The 22,499-nt window shown below is 40.0% G+C and overlaps 1 protein-coding gene across 4 annotated transcripts; it reads left to right on the forward strand.

The window, feature by feature from the left end:
* The first annotated feature begins 1,391 nt into the window (after positions 1-1,391).
* Positions 1,392-20,202, forward strand: snx16 (sorting nexin 16). Of its 4 annotated transcripts, none has more exons than XM_020087779.2 (9): positions 1,392-1,576; positions 3,246-3,764; positions 4,373-4,459; positions 7,966-8,114; positions 9,064-9,133; positions 11,108-11,244; positions 11,446-11,568; positions 15,762-15,804; positions 17,593-20,202. In XM_020087779.2, exons 2-8 carry the CDS (start codon positions 3,393-3,395, stop codon positions 15,778-15,780), a joined length of 957 nt encoding a protein of 318 aa, XP_019943338.1. In that variant the 5' UTR covers positions 1,392-1,576; positions 3,246-3,392; the 3' UTR covers positions 15,781-15,804; positions 17,593-20,202. The 4 variants fall into 4 exon arrangements, with proteins under 4 accessions (XP_019943338.1, XP_069368840.1, XP_019943337.1 ...); XM_069512739.1 differs by having other exon boundaries at positions 1,393-1,576; positions 15,765-15,804; positions 17,593-19,078; XM_020087778.2 differs by lacking the exon at positions 15,762-15,804 and having other exon boundaries at positions 1,393-1,576.
* The last annotated feature ends 2,297 nt before the right edge of the window (positions 20,203-22,499 follow it).

Consider the following 22,499-nt stretch of genomic DNA (forward strand, 5'->3'; position numbering starts at 1 on the left):
GATGTTTCTACATTAGCCACCAAACCAGCTCTGTAAGGTCTTTATGTTACCTGAAGGTCACATGGGTTCTCCATCACACTTGGAGAGGGAAGGATGATGGGAGAGGTAGTCCATATGTCACTTACTCCTACACACTGACTGGTGTCTTGATGTCATACTGTATATGGTGCTTTGAAACTGTACTCGGATGCCGACTTTATCAGAAACAGAATCCTTTATTGTCAATGTTCAACATTGTCACCAACATTAAAACAGTGAAAACTTGTTTTAACAGCTCTTCTTGTTACAGCAGCATTTATCTGACTTTTATATAATCAGAACAAAAATCAAGAAGAAAAATCTAAATGTAAATTTTTTTTATATAAACAAAGAAGAAAGAAAATAAACAGTGTAAGATGCCAAAAGGTGCAATACGAAAGGTGTGGCAGGTAAAACAGTGCAATTGGTACAGTAAGACACGGTCTGAGTGCTACATGTTTGCCATCAGAGAAAAAGATCAGTGGTTCAGATGCAACATGACTGAAACTTAAAAAATTACTATTATTGGTCATGTATTGTTTTGTAATTTCTGCCTCTTGGCTTCTGTGAGGAATATAAAGCGTTGAGGCTGGAACCAGCTTGAATGGTTAATTTGTTTTGTCTGTGTACGCAGAGCGTTTGTGGTTTTTTGTCGACTCAAAGAAGGATCAGTTTATTTGGCTTTAGTATGAGAACAGGTTGTACGAGTTTTCTTGGTTTGAAATACTAACAGTAAGTTTGGCCACAGAAGGATTAGAAATTGCAGGGTTACACAGGAATCAACCAACACAAAGTCTGACTTTACTCTCTGGGGTTAAAGATGTTCTGACCAGTAAAACTGATTTTACATTGATAACTAAACCTAAATGGTGGATGTTTTAGTTGGAGACAATTGTCGCCACTAGATCAAGTTTAAAGTTTTTTTTTTGTCATTCCAGCCGTGTGTGTAAAACATACTGTGGAACAAATTTTAATTTCTTAGGACATGTGTGCACATAGAAACAGTAAAAAAAATGTCGGCCTTGTAATCACCGATGCAGGCCGATCCTGAGGGGTACACTGAGGCTAAAAGTAAAAATGTACTGTAAATATGTACTTATACATTTACCATATGTTTAGTGTTATTTGCATCGCTGGAACATCCTTTCCTCCCATCAGTGCTGCTTCTCATTCTGCAGCATTTATATCTGTGTGCATGGGTTCAGATAGCAGGACGATGAAAACGAACATTAAGTGAAACCATAGATGTATTTGAACAACTACATATAAATAGTTTCATACATGTTTGAGTGCAAAATCTGATGCAGTGAAATCTAAAGGACAGTTTGTGGCTCTACTTTCTCTCACCCGCAGCAGCATTATCACGGTGTATTACAGCGCCCTCGCCTGGTCGTCTCCAGGCACTGCTGCCGCTGCGCTGTTAACAGCAGCAGGCTAACATGAGCAGCACCGGGGAGGAGATGGCGCCGCGGACAAACAGCAACCAGACAATCACACGATAGACTCCATGTGTGAACTAAACCCGTTTTATGAACGGGAAGGATTCAGTTTTCCTACGGTAAGAGAAAGTCCATGTCAACACGCGTCCTGTTAGCTTCCTGGGCTCCTAGCTGTGTTAGCTAACGTGAGCTTGAAGTGATAGCCGTTAGCCCGGGGTCTCGTTGAGTGGGACAGACGCCAAACGCCGTTCAAAAATGTGTTGTTTACGTGTTACCATGTTTATTATTGGTACATTACCTGAGATATACAAATCAGAAGCCATTTTATGAGCTGCTGGGACTCGCTGCTCTATTCGGACGGAATATGATATAATAAGCACCTTTTATTTTAACAATATTTTAGTTCGCCTACTTTGTTTGGGCTGTTGTGACTGACAAGCAGCTGTAACAAGGGAGGCATTTCGATTGTAGCTGTGTCTGTGAATTTCTACACAAAGTGTTGAACTCCATGTGCAGTTTTTACTCTAACACCTCCGCATGAGTGTTGCTACCTCAAACTCTCAGTTGTCGTCGCTGCCATTCGAAAAGCAAAGGAGCCCTTGATCCTGACTACAATGTGACATTTTGTGAATGGAGTTAGCACTGCTCCGTTGGATCGCAGTTAGCTTCCTTGCTAACTTCCCTCACTAAACCATTAGGCAGCCAGCGTGTTGTTATGCTGGCTCTGGTCCCAGCTCTGGAGTCATGTGCTGCAGCAGCACATAAATAGCAGTCTGAAGTAAGAGAGCTCTAATGATGTGTCACCTCCCTGTATTAACTCTGTCATCCTCTTTGTAATCACATGCTTCTTGAACAATTCTAAAGCCCCATTAGTCAGTGCAAGTCATCAACATGTTATTATCGTTTTCATATCCTCACTCGAACCGAGGGTCTAAGGACAGAGGGTGTCACTTCCTGTACAGATTGTAAAGCCCTCTGAGGCAAAATGTGTTTTGTGAATTTGGGCTATACAAATAAAATTTGATTTACATTGACATATCTAGTCTCACAGAGGAGTGCTGGTTTCCCTCAGCTCCACTGATGCTGAACTAATGTGCCCATGGTTGACAGGTAGCTCTCAGCCTCTTAGTCTGAGCGGGAATTGATTTCAGGCTTCAGTCTACCATGAAAACTAAACATGCAGGTTCCTTTTCCTCAAATCTAAGCATAATGGTTCATACGACCAGCATTCACCAGGGCGCAGAGAGGTGGATGAAGAGCTAATTAACAAGATTTGACTCATTATATACAGATGTTTACAGGCTTTTTCCATATTGGATTTTACACAGTGTATGAATCCATAAATTAAGAATGACATGTGGCTTATGTCAATAATTCATCTGCCCTCACAGTCTGGTAGCCTTAATTTTGCACTACAAATCCACTCATGTGTAACTGCAATACTCATTCTCTGTCTGTGCAATTTTAATATCTCATCATCCTATTCATCCTATTCACATTATTCACACTATTCACATTGTGTATATATATATATATATATATATATATATTCTGTTTACATTGTATGAAGCATTGCTATTTGTTATATCGCCTGATTTAAATTTGTTCAGTTATTATTACTTTCACTCATTTGCTGCTGTAACACGGCAAAGTTCCTCATAATTAGACTTATCTTATTTTAGGGTAATGATTGTGCATTGTATGTACGTTTCAGGGAATTCGGTATGCAGTCTATTAAATTCTAGTAAAAGTTAACAGAAGTAGACCTCTAATTATTCTTTTTTGCAGGATGTTTAGAGTCAACCCCCCAGGGAGAGCTTTACTGCTTCACTCCATCATCACACACCACAGCTGAAGCAAAGCAAGGTCAGTGTCTGAGTGGAAACCCTTTGTTGACAACTGCGGTGGCGGGGCAGGAGTGCAGAGCTCAGGAAGATGGCCTCGCCTTTTGTGCCTGTCCCTGTGCCCATGGACAGAGCCTTGTCAGGTGGTAGGACCAAGCTGAGACGGCCACAGCGAGCTTCGTCACTTGGCAGCGTCTCCAGCAGCTTGGAAGACCCCGGAAGAGGATTGGGTTCACAGCGCCAATCCCGCTGCATGGACCAGGGCGTCCGCAGCCAGACGCCGCCGCCTCTCCAGAGCCCTGTGACACGGGCCAGGATTAATGGGACTCTGGAGGCCTCTGTAGAGTTCTCCAGTTGCCCCCGCTCCATATCAGATCCAGCTGGGAGCCAGCAAGACGAAGAGAGACCCATCACCCCCACTGTGCTGGGGTATGAAGTCATGGAGGAGAGGGCCAAATTCACGGTATGAAACCAGAAAAATCAGTTAAAGTTGTTTCCTAACAGTCTTTTGGACTTTGTGTTTTTACATCATATGACACATCTGATTTCAAATTAAAAGCTATGTCATTTAGCATATAATGACCTGTAGGTTGGCAGCATGTGAACACATGTACTGTATGTCTGCCTAGAGCTATAGTAACAAGAGGACACTTTATTAACTGGGATTGACAAACATTCTCACGATGTATATTAGATATTAAAGCCTAAGGCTCAGCACACAGACATTTGTTATTTGGATACAAACAAATCATTTTCAAACACTTTTTTACAGTTTTAAACACTTCGCAAAAGCACAAAGGAACAAGTAAATTTGCACTTTCGGTCATTGTCAGCTATCTTAGAAAAGGGGAGAATAGAAAACATTTAAACTGTATTACAACACGTCAGTGAACTCCTTGAATGCTCCTTATTTATTACTTCAGCAAAGGAGACGATAAGACTTTCCTCTGTTAAGTCTTTATTATATTAGTATGTTGTTTTTTTGTGAAAATTGGTTGTGATTGGTTTGGCACAAGTTAATCAAGTTTGTCCATCAGTTTGTGTGATTGTGTTGTCTTTTCCCTGCTGTAGGTTTACAAGATCCTGGTCAGGAAGACTCCAGATGAGAGCTGGGTTGTTTTTAGAAGGTACGCAGACTTCTCCCGGCTCAACGATAAGGTATGACTCGAGCCTGTTCCTCTCTACATATAGAGTATTTGATTGTGTGAAAATTTGTGGCCATTTCCTGATTCCAAGACTCTTTATTGCTCAGGTTTGTGACCCTCCATCCACATTTGTTTTTGACTGTCAGCTCATTGTTTTGGGCATTGGTTTCTTTTGTTTTTGGGTGGACTGTGGAAGTGATTAGAGCCGGACAAAGAAGCCTACTGTTTCCAAGCACCCAACAGGGTGAGCCAAGTCAGTGAATGGGTCTCTCGTGGTTGTGGGACAGTTTTGCTGTAGATTATTGAAGGGACAAATATTAGGCCATGTAATGATACAATTTGAGGAAAAAGACATGATTTTTAGAAAGTGGCAACAAACGGACAGAAGAGCTGGCCTGCAGACTCTTGATTAAATCTATCAATGCAAGGCTTTTCCTGCACAGTGTCCACATTTGTAGACGGTTAATTTAACCCCATTTTGGGTTAGTTTATCATGATAGAGTTTTCCTAGGGGGCAGTATCAGTAGATGCACAGCAATATTGTAGGCAATATCTTTTATTAAAAAAAAAAGGTTTGCTGACTCAATCCAAGATAGCTGATGCATGGTAGCCAACAACAAAATGCTTCAGTCATCTCTGTGAAACAAAAATAAACTATATGTGCAGACATGTGGAGATCATGTGACATGCGAATAGAAACAATGAAAATAAAATCTGGCCTTTCCTTTTCTTCTCACAATTCATGCATAAAAGTGGGAAAACAGGTGGAACACATTCACACACAGTAATCCAAGGCGAGAAAAATGGAAACATGGGAACACCCTACATTCAGCGAGGATATAGAGGGCACAGAGAGGGCGGGGACATCCTTTCCTCCATTCCTGTGGCTTTTCCACAGAGGCAGCTGTAATCTTTAACTGCTTGGAATTGTTGAAACCTCAGGTGCATACAAGCACAAATATCTGCACGCAATACAAATGTTACATTATTAAGACGTATTGCGAAAAAGCTATCGAGTGAGTTATGCTGCATGTGACCCAATAGACAAGCCAAACACGCACATGTAATTGAGATAAATGACAGTATATATGCATAGCATGGTCCATAAGTTATTTGGTTGTCAGGATGCAGAGCTGCCTTCCTAATGTGTGGCTGGCACTAAACATTGAAGTTGTTGAAGCTTGGAGCTCACCCAACATTGCTCTACTGTAAGAGTGAAAACAAGTCGGTGTAAACTGACAGGCCAACACAGTTTCCCTAAAAGCTGATCTTTAGTCAGAACTTTCTTTCTTTTAATCCGCATACATCTGTTTTTGAAAATTCTTTTAATTACCAAACATTTCTTGAAAGTTTGCATCTTCGTGATGGGTTATGTTTAAGGTGACCTTAGGTACGATCGGCTCCAGCAGTAGCATACGGTGCAGGACAATCAACAGACTTCTGTCAAAAGATTGGTACACAGCAGCTCAACAGGTTTATGCAAAAAGACACTCAGCAATATTCGTCTTGAAATGTACCCGACAATAACTAATAGCGACTATTTACAGAAAAAAGTAACCTGACCATCCTAAATAAACAGCTTTTATTAATCATCATGTTCATGTAGACTCAGGAATTTGCTATAAAAAGTATATGGTGTGCTCTGGTCATTTTGCTTCAGGTCCTCTATAATGGGATAGTGATTAAGCTGTCGTCTTCAGGAATCGATACAAACTTCTCAGACTGCTGCAGCAACGTGATCTGCTTCTCTGCTCTGCATTCCATCCCAATTGGATTATTCCAAACCAAAATTCCATACCAAAATTTTGCCAAACGTCTGACGTATGTGAGAAAGTGTAAACCTCATGAAGATAAATTTTTTAATGTCAGATTTTACCCCCTGCCCTCGAGCAGCTGTGGGGGAGACTAGGGTGAATGTTCCTCCTCATTTCAGCAGAGGCAGTGTATGTGGTCTCACTCAGCTCTGTGACTGTGGGAACAGTTTGTACAATTAACTGCATGGTATAATTATTTCAATTTCATTTTAGATCCATCTCTAACAATTTGATTAGTGTTTCTCCTGTATAATTCACTCAAACTGCATTTGGTACACCTTATTTGTTAATGGCTACTGTCTACATTCATAAATTTGAAGGGGAAGCAACAGATCTGGAGAAAGTTGAATCAATGCACAATAGCAACTGGAGGCTAATGAGGCAACCTGCTATTATAATTGGCTGATGTTAACTTTTCACAGATAATGGCACTTGCATATATGTCGGGTAACAATTAATGGGAAATTACAGATCAGAAACAAATCTTTCAAATAAAAAATTCAATAATCTCAATTTTAGGACTTAAGGACAATTTTTTATTACATTTTCTGGAGACCTATGTTATATATTTTGTTGACTTGTATACTTATTATCCAAAATCATTCCAACATTGTTCAAACCTAGAAAAATCATACATTTTATTCATGATAATGCGATTTTTTTACTTTGGTCGTCCTTAATGGATTATATCCGCTTTACCTGTGGTTTTGCCACAGGTAAAGCGGATATAAGGTTAGGCTATGGATGTTTATGTTTTGGAAACAGAAACTGTATCAGCACTCAAGAGATAAGAAGCTTTACTTCTAGAAATTAGAGAAAAAATTTAACGATCTGTTAATGCAGTACATGAAGGGAGAAACTCAGTACAATAAGTTCTCGTTGGGAGAGTAGGGGTGGCCCCTATAATCCACATGCCAGCTGTACCAACGTGGATTTAACCCACTCCAGCAATAGACCTCAATGTCTCATAAACAGTACGAACACATGTTAAAAGTTCTTGTGAAGACATTGTTGAGGAAAACAAACAGCACACACAAGCTTTTACACACCAGATTTAGCAAACAATAAAATTTAAACAACTGCCTGAGGGGTTTTTGCTCTATACCACATAATTAATGATCGGCATTGCAGCAGATTGAGGAAATGAAGCTGAGTAGTTGTGATGACACGAGCTAGGAGCCCAGTCAGACCTGGTGGTGGAGATGTTGATCATGTTAACTGGGACTGAGCAGGCTGGAGGTGCAGTGGGTTCTCTCTGGGTGCCAGTTTATGTGGGGGGTGAAAGGGAAATGAGGTAGATGATATGGAAGCATAAAACGGCACTGGAGAGAGACAGATGTGAGAGTAGTCTTTGGGACACATGATTACAGATACATTTTACAGGGAAGATTGTTTGTGCATGTAATACAGAAGTGTGTGTGAGTGTTTCAGGGAGCAGCAGCAGCTGTTTCTCATTGTTTCTGTATTGACTGTCACTAACTCTCAACTTAAGCGTTATGTCAATAGCATCATTGTCACTGAATTATATTCTGTTGCTATAACTGCTGTAACTGTATGAAGATCATGTGATACTCACAGTGCCTGTGTGTGTGTGTGTGTGTGTGTGTGTGTGTGTGTGTGTGTGTGTGTGTGTGTGTGTGTGTGTGTGTGTGTGTGTGTGTGTGTGTGTGTGTGTGTGTGTGTGTGTGTGTGTGTGTGCTGCCAGCTGAAGGAGATGTTTCCAGGCTTCCGGCTCTCGCTGCCTCCTAAGCGGTGGTTCAAAGACAACTATGACAGCGACTTCCTGGAGGACAGACTGTTGGGACTACAGGCCTTCCTGCAAAACCTGGTTGCACATAAAGACATTTCCAACTGGTATGTGACGTGATGCAGTGATTACAGTGTTGAAATGGCATTGTTTTGCATTTTCTGGAAAACCATGAACCAGTTCAAACCTGCCCTTAACGTCTGTCCTGAGTGATTCGATCACAAGTGGTCAGCACTAAGTACAGGTCTGAATGCATGCTGAGATCTGATCACTCAAACCACATTCACAGGTGGTCTTGGATATGTGGCCACATTCTTTTTTGTTAACGCAAATCCGTCCTGGGCCCATTTGAAGTACGGCCTTCTAACCTAACATCAACTGACCTGCTACAGTTTCACAATTAATAAAATGTATTTTTTATGATTTTCAATGCCCATATGTTGATTTGTTTGTTTGTCACCAACACAATATAAACACTGACCACCACATAATGATTGATGCTTTTCTTAAATTGGCATAATCTTTCTTCACAGCATAGCTGCACGAGTTTCATTCACCACCTCCTCACTCTAGCTCGCTCTCTTGTGCCAACTCACAGACAAACATATCCAAACAAGGGCTGCACGATACGTGGAAAATCTATCGCCATCGCGATATCAACGAGCTCAATAGACGTATCGCAAAAACACACTGCTAGTTCGACAGTTTGCTGCCTAATGTGAATAAAACTTTGATGCAGATGCATTCACAACAGATACAAGTCTTCCACATTATTCAGGTGAGATGTGGAGCAGCCGGGTGCAGCAGGCAGAGGCAGGACGTGATGAATTTATTCTGCTGTGGAGATCACATGATTTTCTTGACAACACACAGACGCCGGCCTCAGCTCTTATCACCACAAACTCTCTTAGACATATTCTTCAGTATCTTTACATGTATGACTCCACTTTTCACTTAAATCTTTGCAATATGAATCTGGTTGGACAGATGACTCTATGCTGGCTGCCACAGTCTTAATAATTGTCAAAACTGTTACACCATTCTTCTCCTTGACAGCATGGCAGTGAGAGAGTTTCTATGTCTGGATGACCCACCAGGACCCTTTGATAGTTTGGAGGAGAGCAGGGTGAGTGTGTGAATAATGTAGTGGGAATTTCACATGTCCTATTTCTCATGTTTACTCTACTGGAAACATTAACATCAACCTGGTATGTGAGCTTTCCTTCCTAACAAATCCATTTTTGTTATCATTACTGAGCGAGGCCAGACTTTGATGGACGACAGGACGACTGTGTAGTTCCGCATAACTCTGGCTCAGACCCGTGTGCTATAGGCTCAAATATAAATGCTTTTAATAAACCTGCCAGAGCATCTCTCTGTTGGTACAGAATGGGGTGCACCTCACCTCTGTGCAGATAGTGTGACCTGTACGCATACAGTGGGGTCCAAAAGTCTGACATCACTTCAGGGCCCACAGTGCAACACATTAACCTGCATTTGCATTTGGAGCACATGTGCTAACAACAAATTCAGCATCATCTTTTTATAAATTTTTCTTTCAACAAAGCGGTTAGTGACTATTGTACAAATTTACTCCACTGAAAAACAATTACATTATTTCCCATGGATCACTCTCTCAGCTCCGAACGAGTCAGACGACCTGCAAGCTGCTGGACCAGTGACGTCCTCCCTGTCTCAGAAGACTTTTTTGGCATTTAGAACTAATAACTATTTTGTTGTGTTGTTATGTACATACTCATTATATTGAGCATACAGCCTTATGCTGCATAAGCCAGTGAATATTAGCTAATTTGTCATATTGTTTGGGTACGATCGTGAGTGACTGAGGTTGGAAAGATGCAGAGTTTCACTATTATAATAGTAAACATAAGCAAATCCTTACAGGAAATCTTCAGTTGCTGCTTCTCATTCTTACCTGATTCAGTGTCGCTGTCGTCGTTTAAAACAACAAACCGCAGGTGGTTCAACATATCAGCTGTCGTGAATTTGACTAAACTGCTGTGGGTTTGTGTGGTGAATGTCGTTTTTCTTGACATGGCAAAGATCATGTGTGAGAGAAGAACCTCCACTCTTTAACACCACTGTATAACCACAAGTGTTTCTTCAGTCTCAACAAATCCAACAGAGTGAGACATCTTCAAGTATCTATGGTACTGCACCTATATATGCCTTTTATTAAGGATTATATTGTTCCATATTTTATTTAAACAGTATTTGGACACTAAAGCACATCACCCATTTGACCTTTATCCTTCATACCTTATTGTCATGAGATAGGTATAACTTCTGAGAACTGACCATGGTTGTGTCTAAAGTGGGAAGGAAGGAAAACTTGGTCCTCACGAAATTGTTTTCTCAGCATGATATTAACTAAATCTTACCATCAGGGGCAAATATTTTTGTTTGACTGCAGTTTTTCATTTTAGCTGGATATTTACTAGGTCCACAGCACGGCCCAGATGCAGTTTGTTGATTTTCAGACAGTGACCTGTGGTTCTGAAAGGTGGAAATTTTTAGATTTCCATTGCCATTGCATACTCTCATATTTTGTGCTGCTAAATAATAATTGCCATGTGCAATGTTTTCAATTTATGACATTTTAATGCCGCTCTTGAATTCTGGAGGATGTAAGTCAATAACAATTTTATTCAAGATAAGTTCTTGTGTAGTTGTTAGTAAAATGACACCATTAAACAATTAAAATGTTTGTAATAATTTAAGTTACTGCTGTACCAAACCTCAGGTTTCATATCCCCTCCGTAAAAAAGATTTTAAGTGGTACCAGGTCAAGATTTTACAGGGATATGAGCTGGAGCTCATTCAGTATACCAGTTGTAAATATATATGTACTTGTCCCCTCTAGCTGCCTTTGTCAAAACCAAGGACTTGATTTAACCAGGACATTCTTCAGAAATATGAACATGCAGACTGGCCTCAGGCTTACTTAATGATCCCAGTCCTAAATAAGTATTGCTGTCTGCTGCAGCTTTCCCTTATTGCCTGTCTTTGCTATCCACCATTTGTCTCCACTGTCCACAAATATCAGGGTTTTTTTCCTTTTGTTTTTCCTTCCCTCCAGGCATTCTGTGAGACTCTGGAGGAGAGCAACTATCGTCTCCAGAAGGAGCTGGTGGAGAAGCAGAGGGAAATCGCCTCCCTGAAGAGGAGGCTGGAGGAGAGGGAGCAGGCCATCCAGCTACTGGAGAAACACATCAAGTCAGTAGAGACGCGTGAATAACGATAAGAGACACATGTGCAGGTCACATCTGTTTTACACCATGTGCTGCATCGTAGGGACATCAGCAGGACAAATGACGAGTAATTGTAGTCTACACACGTCCTTAGATCTGAAATAACATTGAATGTTATGATTAAGTCAATTTGGACCATCTGTTTTTGTGTGTGTCTTTGTCCCAGTGGCGAATGTGTGAGTCCAGAGTCTCCATTTGGACTTTCTGCTCAGGGCAGCGAGAGCAGTGCAGATGTAGATGTTGAGTCGTCCGCCGCAGAGGCTGATCAGGACATGCCTGACGATACTGGGTAAAGAAAACCACACACAAACACAGCACAAGGAGAACATCCAACGACAAACACCACACATGGAGGACGTCGATCGGTTACACAAACCAATCTCAAAACATAGTTTCAGGTTCAATCAAATCAGAAACAGTATTAAGTATTATCGGATAAATCATTAATTAGATTAATACCTATTTAACACCAAAATTAGGTGGTGTATATAAATGTGGGTAAACCTCCTAAAAAGGCAATTCCCTAATTTCCCATTGCCACAGAATAGTTTGCCTCTCTGTTTTTCCCCCAGTGAGTCTTGTTCAATGTCAAGAACGTGCCGGAAATTGAGAAGCTCATTCTTCACACTGTCAGTGTTGCATTTAACTTGATGCAAAGAAAAAAACACGGTTTCACGTTAATCCTAAAATGTGAAAAACAGTAAGAACACAAATGTTCATGGATAGATACGCGCTACTGCCCCGAAGTTCAATGCATGTCATCACGTTGCACATGAAACGTGCAGCATCAGCGTCGAGAAGCAGAAATTGGCACTTTCACACAGATGTCATATTTCCATCACTGCTGTTCAGAGCCAGAGCCGGTAAAGACTGTCTGCTGCAGAGTCATATGGCCTGTGATTGAAAACTGATTGTATCTATTTACCATTGTAGACAAAGATTGTGGGTTTGACCAGTGGAAACGGAATTCTATTTTCCTATTTGTTGTTTTTGCTGCCATAGAAATAGAACTAGCATTTCTTATTTATTCATCTGTTTCTATGTATACTTTTTTTATCAGTCAGTCAGAACAACACCATCTGCAATAAATAATTAAATATCTCTCCTCACTCAACCCCTCTCGTACCAGCTCTTTATGCTGACACGGTCCTTATCATGGTAGAGCATCTGCAATTGTCCATAAACTGACAATTGAAAGACACTGAATATTTTACAAGCACAAACCAGATGAAGTGAATCACTCCCTACCTCCCAACACTGATTCCACTACCTCCCCAAATTGAATTTAATTCTGTGGGAAACACTGCCAAAATGAATTTTCTAATGCTCTTAGCAAGCAACCCCGGGTGTTTATTGTCAGCGTGTCATGCTGCACATAAATCATCTTGAGGAGACCTTTGCTTCCTCCTGTCAGTTTAACAGTCTACACAAGGATCTTTAGTGTTTTTCCTTTAGCTGTCTGTCTTTTCAATGACTCAGTAACGGCTCATGTCTCACTTGTGTTTAAGGCACATAAACGTGACCTGAAGCTTTTTCAGAAGTGCAGTGATTTTGATGATACAGATTCAAGTCTCAAATAGCAGCTTGCTCACATGGTCCTTTCACTACAGTGCATAACCCCTTCTACAGCATTAATATCATCTCAGGGTTTATCCAGGCTCAAAATGAGTTGAACCTTCCTGGCCACGTGATGTGTACAGTACCTTCAGCTGACTCAAGATGATTAAAGGAAATAAAAATATCACTTAACAAGCGTGAAGAGGTTTAAGAAAATGAAAACTCGGAGGCTGAAATGTGCCTCAGGTTCTGAGCTGTGAAGATGAAATCAGTGGTTTAAATACAGAGTTCAGCTTCTCTGTAACAGGGGCACATGTTGCTGGTTGTGAAATATGTAAAAGAAAACAGGCTTCTATGTTATGTTTATGTTCAAGTTCAGCCATAGTGAGAGAGGGTCCCTGTGGACTGTGAATGAAAACAAAAGCTTATGTTTCTTTATTAACAGCTTTTGCTGTTTGTTAACTGTGTGAATTGAAACATTAACATTTATGTTTTTGTATGGATATAACTTAATGTTGAACAGGATACATTTATGTCTTAAACAAAACATGCTTAAAAATTACAATGAAATCTCATAAACATCGGCTTTGTGTTAAAGCACTCTAATGACTTGGCAACTGACTTTGACTCCCTGTCCTGCTATACATTCCACGCCTAACAATTTTATCGCCTCTTGTCAATTCACTTAATTCGCTGCATTGCTAAAAACAATACTCAGATGGGATGTAACATTATGCAAAAAAATAAAGAGAAGGGATTGTATGTGACAGGAACAATATTCACTTGAAACAGTCACTAAATATAATTTTCCTGTTTTCCTCCTTTCCTGATATATATTTAATGAAGATTTAATGATTATCGTTGGCAAACCAGCATAGCGGTACATTGACACCACCAAGTGGACTGAAGTTGTTGCACACTCATTCATGGCTTTTTGTTAATTGCTGTGTTAAGTGCGTCAGACACCCAGTGGTTATATTTATAAATAAAATGCTGCTCCTGTAGCTGCCGAAATGCCTCATCAGTAGTCCGGCTAATACTTCCACAGCACAGCGATGTCATGTGATATCATGATCCTCCAGATTCCCATCAGGCACAAGCAAGAGTAGAGACTCACAGTAGAGTGGGCCACCTGACCAGTTAGAAGAGACTGGGCTTAACCCGGAGGGGGGGCTTAGAGAGACAGGAGGTAAAACCTAGTGTTTCAGACAGGCTCAAACAAATCTTATTAATTCTACTATGGCTCTTAAACTGCTGCTGAGGAAACTCTACAGTTCTGTTAAATGTTTCTCAGTTTGTGTCTGATCTATTGTCAATACTGGAGTCCAGATGTGTTTCAACTGTTCATTAAAAAACAAAACAAAAGTACTATGGCATTACTTGAATACTCACAGCAGGAAGTGGCACCCAAAAGAAAATCTTAGTCCCCCACTCGCCCCCCTTGTCTAATATCTGCCATACATTTAAACATGAAGTGTGCACCCTACATAAATAAACGGTAACAAATGCTAAACACATTTTGGTTCCTTCAATTTTCTCGAAGTGAAGTACACCCAACAGCTCAAAAGTTCAGGTAGAGGATTAGTTGAGTTTACATCAGCAGCAAGTTAACATGGCAAGTCAGAGCAGATTGAAAAACCTGGAGGCTCCCCACTGAAATACCTTCACATGTACAAATGTAAAGCAGGAAGAAATCAAGGCCTGATCTCTCAGGACTTGACATAAATGACTCTTTATGGTACTCAACTTGACTGACAGGTCCTGAGCAGAGTGAGCTTCTCCTGCCTCGGCCTCTACAACCTATTAAAATGACTGAGGAGGACGCATTGATCTCAAACAGGCACAAAACTAATACATTTAATTTGTACCTATGATGGGGAAAGTGTTTTTTTAAACTCTAAGCATAAGTAACAGTAGAACAATGGAAAAGTATTAAAATGCAGGACGGTTACACTACAGCAGGAAGTGTAATAACAGGTACTGGTCAGCACCACTGGTCCTGTTATTGGTCATTTCCCTGCTGTTTTTTTGTCATCTCAGGTTGCTCTGATAAACCATCTGATATACTCATCAGCTTTTTTTTGCATTTACACAACATAAGATTATGGAATTTGTGCTATTGCATCATTGTAGAACTCTGTGCAGGGCTCTTTGCCTTGCTCTCTCCATCAGCAGCATTGGAAACTGTCAAATCATCCATAACATTTTTACCATCGTGGACGGCAGACAGACCCAGGCATAGTTTCATCTGTAGATGTTCGCATTCCCCCTGCCAGTTCTTGGCAGGCAGCAGCCAGACGTAGGGGTGTACCTGTCACTTTAGGCTCTGTTGCACATAAAACTAAAGTGCTCTCATTAAGCTGGCAGCTACAGATTAAATCTAATTCTGGGGGAAACAACACATTTCCTTTGGCTGAATAAGTCCTCTCCAACTACCAGCCTCCTTTTATGCACTGTTTTGATGTATTATTCCTTACCTGACACAGCTTCTCTTCCCATTTACTACAGACAACAGAGTGAGAGATGCATTAAAGTTACTGTGTAATTTCTTGATGGCCATCCACTGACACCATATTTAGTGGAACAGAATGTGTTTCTCCACATGATGCCCAGATATCAGTTTTCACAGCAACTGATCCTATTACTAGACTTTGAATGGGATCATGTCTCTGGCTTTCTCAAAGAAGAAATGCACAACCCAAAGATTTTCTTTTAATAGATTTCAGGCCCAAATCCAAGGGACTGTGCAATTGTCTTTATAAACACATTAGTCTCTTTCTTTGCCCTTTAAAAATGTTTAATTGCTTTGTATGTTTATGATTTGAGTGAAAATATTATTATTAAAGTAAAGTCACAGGTGGTAGTTTGCTTCTTAAAAAACATCCCCTTCCATTCTTGTGTTTTTCTTGCCCTCATATTTCACAGCAGTGCTGCTCCAATCTGAAAAAAACGAGCCCCGTAACGTGAGGTACTTACATACCAGCTCAGCAGGTGGACCTTATGGCATGCTGACTTTTCTCGACTTCCTTCTATGCAGTAACATGCATCCCACTGTTAACCGCTTTACTTTAATGGAGGTGTAGTGTTTTTTCTATCAGGCTGCCAAAGAGTAGGTCCATATTATTTTCAAGTCTTTGTTAATACACTGCTCACATGCCGTATGTGCTGTCATCCTGGCCACACTGGCTGTAAAAATGTCATGTGGGTTTTGTACTTAAAATTTACTTGAAAAAAAAATCCACTCTGTTTGGATTACTTGTTTGCCAATGTTGGGGTGAGGTCACTTTCAGTGCTCATAATTAAGGGAAACTGCTAACGTACATTGTAAACGCAGAGCTTTAAAAAGGGGTCAAAAGGTGTGTAACACCAGAGGCCTGGGATTTTAAGTTATTTAAAAAAACAGAATTCCAGGTCACAAAATTAAATTTGATGGCTCGGTGTCACAACAGCTCGTCAAACACAAGACCAGCTTGTGTTATTTCCATTTTTCTTGTGAGTGATCTGAAAATGATTTGTCCCCAACTGAGGTGTGTATTCATTGTACTCCAATGTTCTGTGTGTCTTTTTGTCTGTGCCACTCTGCTCCCCTGCATTATATGTGACTGACACATGGTGTTAGTGCCTCTCCTTCACATGGTGGTGTGTGCTCACCACACTCAGCGAGCACTTTATTAGGATTTATTGTCAGTGAAACTCACAGGTGATGAGCAGTGTCAGCAATACTCAAAATAGCTCGTCTGATACCAACAATCACAGAAACTGATTCCTTTTCATGTGCAAATCATGAACCTAATTTGTTATCATTTGGACCACTTTGAACAAATAGAAATTGGTTGGGATCCTGAAAACTCTGTCTAAAATTGGAACCAACTTATATCTAAGTCAGTACATTTGACATATTCTACTAGTTGGACAGTGATAATGGAGGAATCAACAATTGAAAAGGGATGTGTGAAACTGTCAGAGAAAGAAAGATGGGTGGTAGAAGGTGGTACAGAACAAACACTTTAATATTGATAGTATAATAGTGATGTATCCTTCATTACAATGTTTTGGCTGGTTCACTCTGCTGAAATTCATTTGGTGGAAACAAAGTGCTATCAAAACATTCTCATGTTAGATGAAAACATTAACTGAAGCTCCCGACCACCATGTGCAGGATTTAATGCATTGGACTTCTGCCACAGGATTGACTGGTTGGGTAATTGCATGAATATCCAGGTGTACAGTTGTTTCTAATAAAGTGCTCAGCGAGTGTACGTGGGCGTCGTAGGTTGTTGGATCACAAGTTTTCCTGTTTCCTCTTCCCATTCCTGGTCTTCATAGTCACAGCATCAGATATCTTACGATGTGAATGATGTTTTTTGACAGATGCTCATCATTTCGTGTCTTGTAGTCTATAATGATAAAAACTTAGACTTGTGTCCCAGCTTATCATAAGTTGTGTTGATTCCTGGTACTGTGTACGATATATTGTGTGTTTTTGTTAAATTTGTGGATGTAAAAGGCTGTATGAGATGGGAGAGAGTCAGAGAAGAAAACTTGTGTTCCTGCACTGTCTTTTTTGAATCTGTAACCTTGGTGTTAATAACATGTCGTACCTGCCTCTTTCTACACGGATGCCTCACAAGTCAGGCTGTAGGCATCTGATCTCTGCTTCTCACATCTTCCTGGATTGTGTCCGTCTGTCTTTATGTTGTCTGGGGTGTGCAGTTATTGAATCACAGTGAGGTAATGTGTCTCTCCCTCTCTCCAGTGGCAGATGTGAGGTCCAGCTGGTGAGATCCTCTGCCTGTTGGTGCGGGCCATTACTCAGCACCTCTCCTCCGGTCATCCAGGTCACCCAGCTTTACCAGCAGAAGCTGGAACACTGAGGCGGACACTAGTTTCTCTCCCCTTTTTATTAAGTACTCCTTGTTTGTTTGTTCTGGCCTTTCTTCAAGCTTAATTTTCCAACCTCCCCTTCCCATCTTTCAGATTAGAACTGCTTGCTTAGACAGCCTTCCCATCTAAATCTATGTATGGGACTAAAAGGGAGAAGGATTACCGATACAGCCTGCGCCTATAATTTTATCAGGCACCTAGAGAAGACTTCTGTCGGAAGACCTTGTTATAGGAATCATTTTGGGAATTACCCTACACCTTCAATGTTTATATCGTTTTAAACTGCGTGAGGATTTCTCTGTACTCCCACTGTGGCCAAAATTTGGCTTCTTGACCAAAATAATAAGAAAACTAAAGATTAAGACTCACACCACTGGATGGTTTGATGACTTTCACAACTGTGACAATCTACAGAAACCCTGAACCCTCATTTCATCAGTTTCTGCAGACGTGCTTTGCCTTAATGGCGACCAGAGGCCCTCATGTCTAATCAGTGAAGCTACATACGTCCATGTGGCTGCCGAAACATCTCAGAAGCGTTGGGTATCACAGAGGATTGACCATTTGCTGTTCCCTAATACTTACATGTCTATGTGTTGTACTGCCAGCAGTTGTCCTTGATATAGACAGACCTCCTTACTTGTGTTTTCAGTTTCAGTCAAACTCCTGGAGTCGAAATTCCCTCGTTTTTTTAGTGCCATGCGTCATTTGTCCTGCAAGACTCTAACACGCTGTAAGTGAGAGCCACGGAAATGTGGCCCATTGTTTCTTTTTGAGGAATGTAATGGCCAGTGTGTACATTAATCAAGTCATTTCCCAGTCGCCGTGCAATAACACTCATACACATGCATGTGTCTGTACATTACCCTAATGGTTTGCTTGTAGGCGCTCATTATGCCCATTTGAGTGCTTAAATATTTACAACACTAAACCTCTTCTGGCGCCTTATCTGTTAACAGAGTGGGAGTCTGCCAGGACTCGTTTCAGGTTCCTCTGGCTCTATTGTGACACATTTGCAAAAGACACTTTTTTATTCTTACCCCTGCTGGATTGTCTCCTTGCTTTATTTGCTTAAGATTTTAAGATATCTACCTCTAAAATTTCTGCCTCTATCTTAATCCAACAGAATGGAATTGCTGCTTACGGTGCTCAAAGTATTTTAAATTAATTTGAAAACCTCAGCAGTAACTTCATTCTTCTTAATCAGGCTAATCAACAGATAGCTCTCAGTGAAATTGATGTTGACTGCAAATTACTGAGTAACAATCGGTGAAGCGGCAGAAGTTTCAGAGCCAGCTGTCTCCAAGTCTGCTTACACATTGTTAAACTAGGACTGTTTGCAAGGCAAGAACCCAAAAGAGTAAAAGAGCAAGTCTTTTTTTTTTTTTTTTTTTTTTTTTTACTTTTCTTTTCCGGAAATGTACCCATAAAGAGACTTGGAAACAGTCAATCAAATATTTACTTTCAGTCGAAGAATGCAGAAAAAACATACAGTGGTGCTAATTTGAAGTAATCCAGAAGTTACACCTGGGAGAAACACGAGGGGGAGCGTAGATATTTAGAGCAGGGCCTGTCATTTCATTTTAACAACACGGCCTTGGGTTTTAAGAAATCAAGGCCATAGAACGGGTATTTTACCAAACACTGTGTGACGCAAGTGGCAAATAAACATTATTGAGACGTGTTGGCACTGAATCAGCAATGAAGACTGTTACCACACCTACATCATCCCCAGAAGCCATATTCTCAGACGCAAATAACTTTCGAGGATTCAAGGTTTTCACTAAATGTGTGCCGACTAGTTGTGTTTTTTTTTCCTCCTCTGTCTTTGATGATGATTAATGAAGTGTATTATAATCACATCTTATTTTGAATTATCTCAAGGCCTCGATCTTGTCGTGTGATGCACTTTATGGATGAATGGTGATGCATGATCGCTAGGATAGTTTTTCAGTTTTCATTTTTATTTTGAGACAGAAACGTGCCTTCTCACTCACTGAGTCTGTCTCCATCACCAACGGAACTTTGTGAATATGTGATTTAATGTATATGAAGTTTTGTTCATCTTTTTCTATATTAATTCTCGTCACACATTCTAATATTAAGTGCCTTCGGTATCTTTCACTTGTCTTTTTCTGTGTGTGAATAGCTTTATAGATTTGTGTTGGACATGAAATGTGTTAAAATGTTGAAAATATTGTTTTAAATGAAACTCATATGTATAAGTCATTGCTTAGAATAGACTGAATGACATGTTTTTGTGATGGTAAATGAAATAATATGGAGTTCACATATGCACCTATAGTTGCACTATTAAAAGATTTATACGAATAACATTTGGTATCACTATAAATGGCCCTGGATTTAACGGGATAATTCACCGACAAATCTGGTTTGAAGTGGAAACTGTAAGTACTGGAACACATGCTTTATCAGAGAGAAATATTCACATGCAATTAAACGTGAGATGATCTATTAAAAACACATGTATTTGTACTTATTGGCTCATGTTTGAAATCTGCTTTCATTCAGTCCCATGTCGTCAGTAGTTGAAGTGTAAGTGGAATAAATTGTTCTGCAGAGAGAACAAGGGGGTGCTGGTACAGATACACAGTGTTAGGCTTTCCAAAAACATCTATGTGGAGCGCATATCTAGCAAACTGTGCATCTTATCGACCTTACACCTGGTATGTGTATTCTTAGTGGTCCAAGGAGAAGCAGTGTCACATTTGGTGCAATTTGGACACGTTAAATATTATTAACCTTTGAATAACATGCAACCAGTGCTCTGTAGCAGCCAGTCTGCTCTGTTGGCACAGAGCATACATCTGTGCCAACAGGAGATGCTGCTGCTTGTTTACCTTGTGACAGTAGTGCTGTCCAGCCATTCTTTTCTCTTTTTAATGGGAGGTGTTTGTGTTTCCAAGTGGGGTTGACAAGCGCTCATACAGCTGACGTTACCTCAAACATGGCGCATCCACTGTTTACTTATGCAACAACAGGAGGCTGGAGGGGAGGGGGCACGTTTGGTCAGACACGTTCATGCTACATTACAGACAGTTTATGCTGGGTCAAGAGAAAATGCGGGTTATTAAGGGAAATCCCATTTTTCTGTTATGATCAGTTACAAACCAAAGAGGACATGACACAACCGTATGCTTGTAAAGCATAAAAAAAGGAACGACTCCCATCCTACAGCAGTGAACTAGTTTGCAGTCGTGCACAGAGAGAGCAAAACAATATTTTTACATGTGCAGGGGAACGTGTGACCCCCTCCCATCTTTACAGTGACCGTTTCACCTCTTACCTTCAGCATGGTTTAAAGCTGAGAAGGAGGGTTAACTAAAGAGCTCTTTATGAATCTTCATAACTTTACACATCACTGCAATTAATCTGTGTTTGCACAATGCATAAGCAACATATCTATATATATTTAACCTCTGTTATATTACTTTTGATGACATTTTATCTCAATATTTATTGATATCATTTTATAGCCCAGCCCTCGTATGAGCTCAGCCAGCAATACTCATCACACGTTATTATTAAAAAAGTCCCGTAAATTCAGATCATTGATGAAAATGTAGCCCCATGTTGAGGAATCCCAGCTAGACGACCCTTTGACTCTTGTTTGTGGTTGTTAGAAATGTTCCTGTAAAAAAACAGTAAACAACAGGCAGCTGGGTTGCCATTATGTTACTGTAAAATGAACATCTTTTTACTGTTGCTTACTTTTCAGTTTTGTACTGTTCATGAAAAATACAGTATGAATTGGTTTTTAAAATTACTTTCACAGTATTTTACAATTAATTGTCTATTTAGTTTGTATTATTTATACATTTTAATAAACTATTTAAAAAAATATATTAAGACATGAATAGTCATATGATTGCATACAATTAAAGGCACTTTTGTTAAGGAAAACATGTTAATAGATGTCACTGTCACAAAATCTCTGTTTGAAACATGGCTACATACAGATGGCGCACCATAATAAAATAAACCTACTGATTTTTCAATCCTGTGATTGCAATGTAAGAGAAAAACCTTCACAGCTTCTTATTGCACTTTACTTTTTATTTGAATGTAAAGTTGACATGCAAAACCTTCACATGCAGAACAACTGCATGTTAAATGAATGAATGTTAAATTAAAAAAAGGTTTGGTAAATATAATGTCTGTGCAAAACAGTTCAAATTAAAAAAGATATCAGTATAATGAACATCACTATACAGTACATATTACAAAACTGTAGTTACTGTTAGTGTGGAAGTCCAAGAACATTGGCAGGAGAGTTACGACTCATTCAAAGACACCAGGTTTCTCAATCCAGCCTTGGTAGCTGTGTGTGTGGTGTGTGTGTGCCTGAGAGAGAGAGAGAAAGAGAGAGAGAGATCAGATCCAAAACAACTTATAATGCATACAAAAGTAACATACAACATGCATACAAAATTTACATTCGTGCCCCTCATTCCCTCCTATCATACTGACATTCCAACGTGAAACATCCAAGCAGTTCATGTGTAGTTTCAGAAACAGAACACAACAACACAGAAAGAATGGCAGAACAAATACAAAGTTTAAGAAAAAGAGGTGTTATGAGTAAAAGAATGACTGAGAAAATAATAAGTATTAGAGAGAGAGAGAGAGAGAAGAAAAGAGGAGCTCAGACAGAGAGAGAGATGAAGGAAAAGAGAGAGAGAGAGAATTAGAAGATTGAGACAATCAGGTGTCTTGACAAATAGATAAATGGGATTGAGTAATCTCACCATCTCAAAT

This window comes from Paralichthys olivaceus, chromosome 17 (assembly GCF_024713975.1).
Source record: "Paralichthys olivaceus isolate ysfri-2021 chromosome 17, ASM2471397v2, whole genome shotgun sequence".
Classification (NCBI taxonomy): Eukaryota; Metazoa; Chordata; class Actinopteri; order Pleuronectiformes; family Paralichthyidae; genus Paralichthys; species Paralichthys olivaceus.

What these genes read in the sequence shown, in the direction of transcription:
- snx16 (XM_020087778.2), top strand. Translation starts at nt 3,393, where the DNA reads ATGGCCTCGCCTTTTGTGCCTGTCCCTGTGCCCATGGACAGAGCCTTG. An exon ending in ATAGTTTGGAGGAGAGCAGG is followed by an intron (nt 9,134 to 11,107) that starts GTGAGTGTGTGA and finishes CCTTCCCTCCAG; the next exon opens with GCATTCTGTGAGACTCTGGA. An exon ending in CTACTGGAGAAACACATCAA is followed by an intron (nt 11,245 to 11,445) that starts GTCAGTAGAGAC and finishes TCTTTGTCCCAG; the next exon opens with TGGCGAATGTGTGAGTCCAG.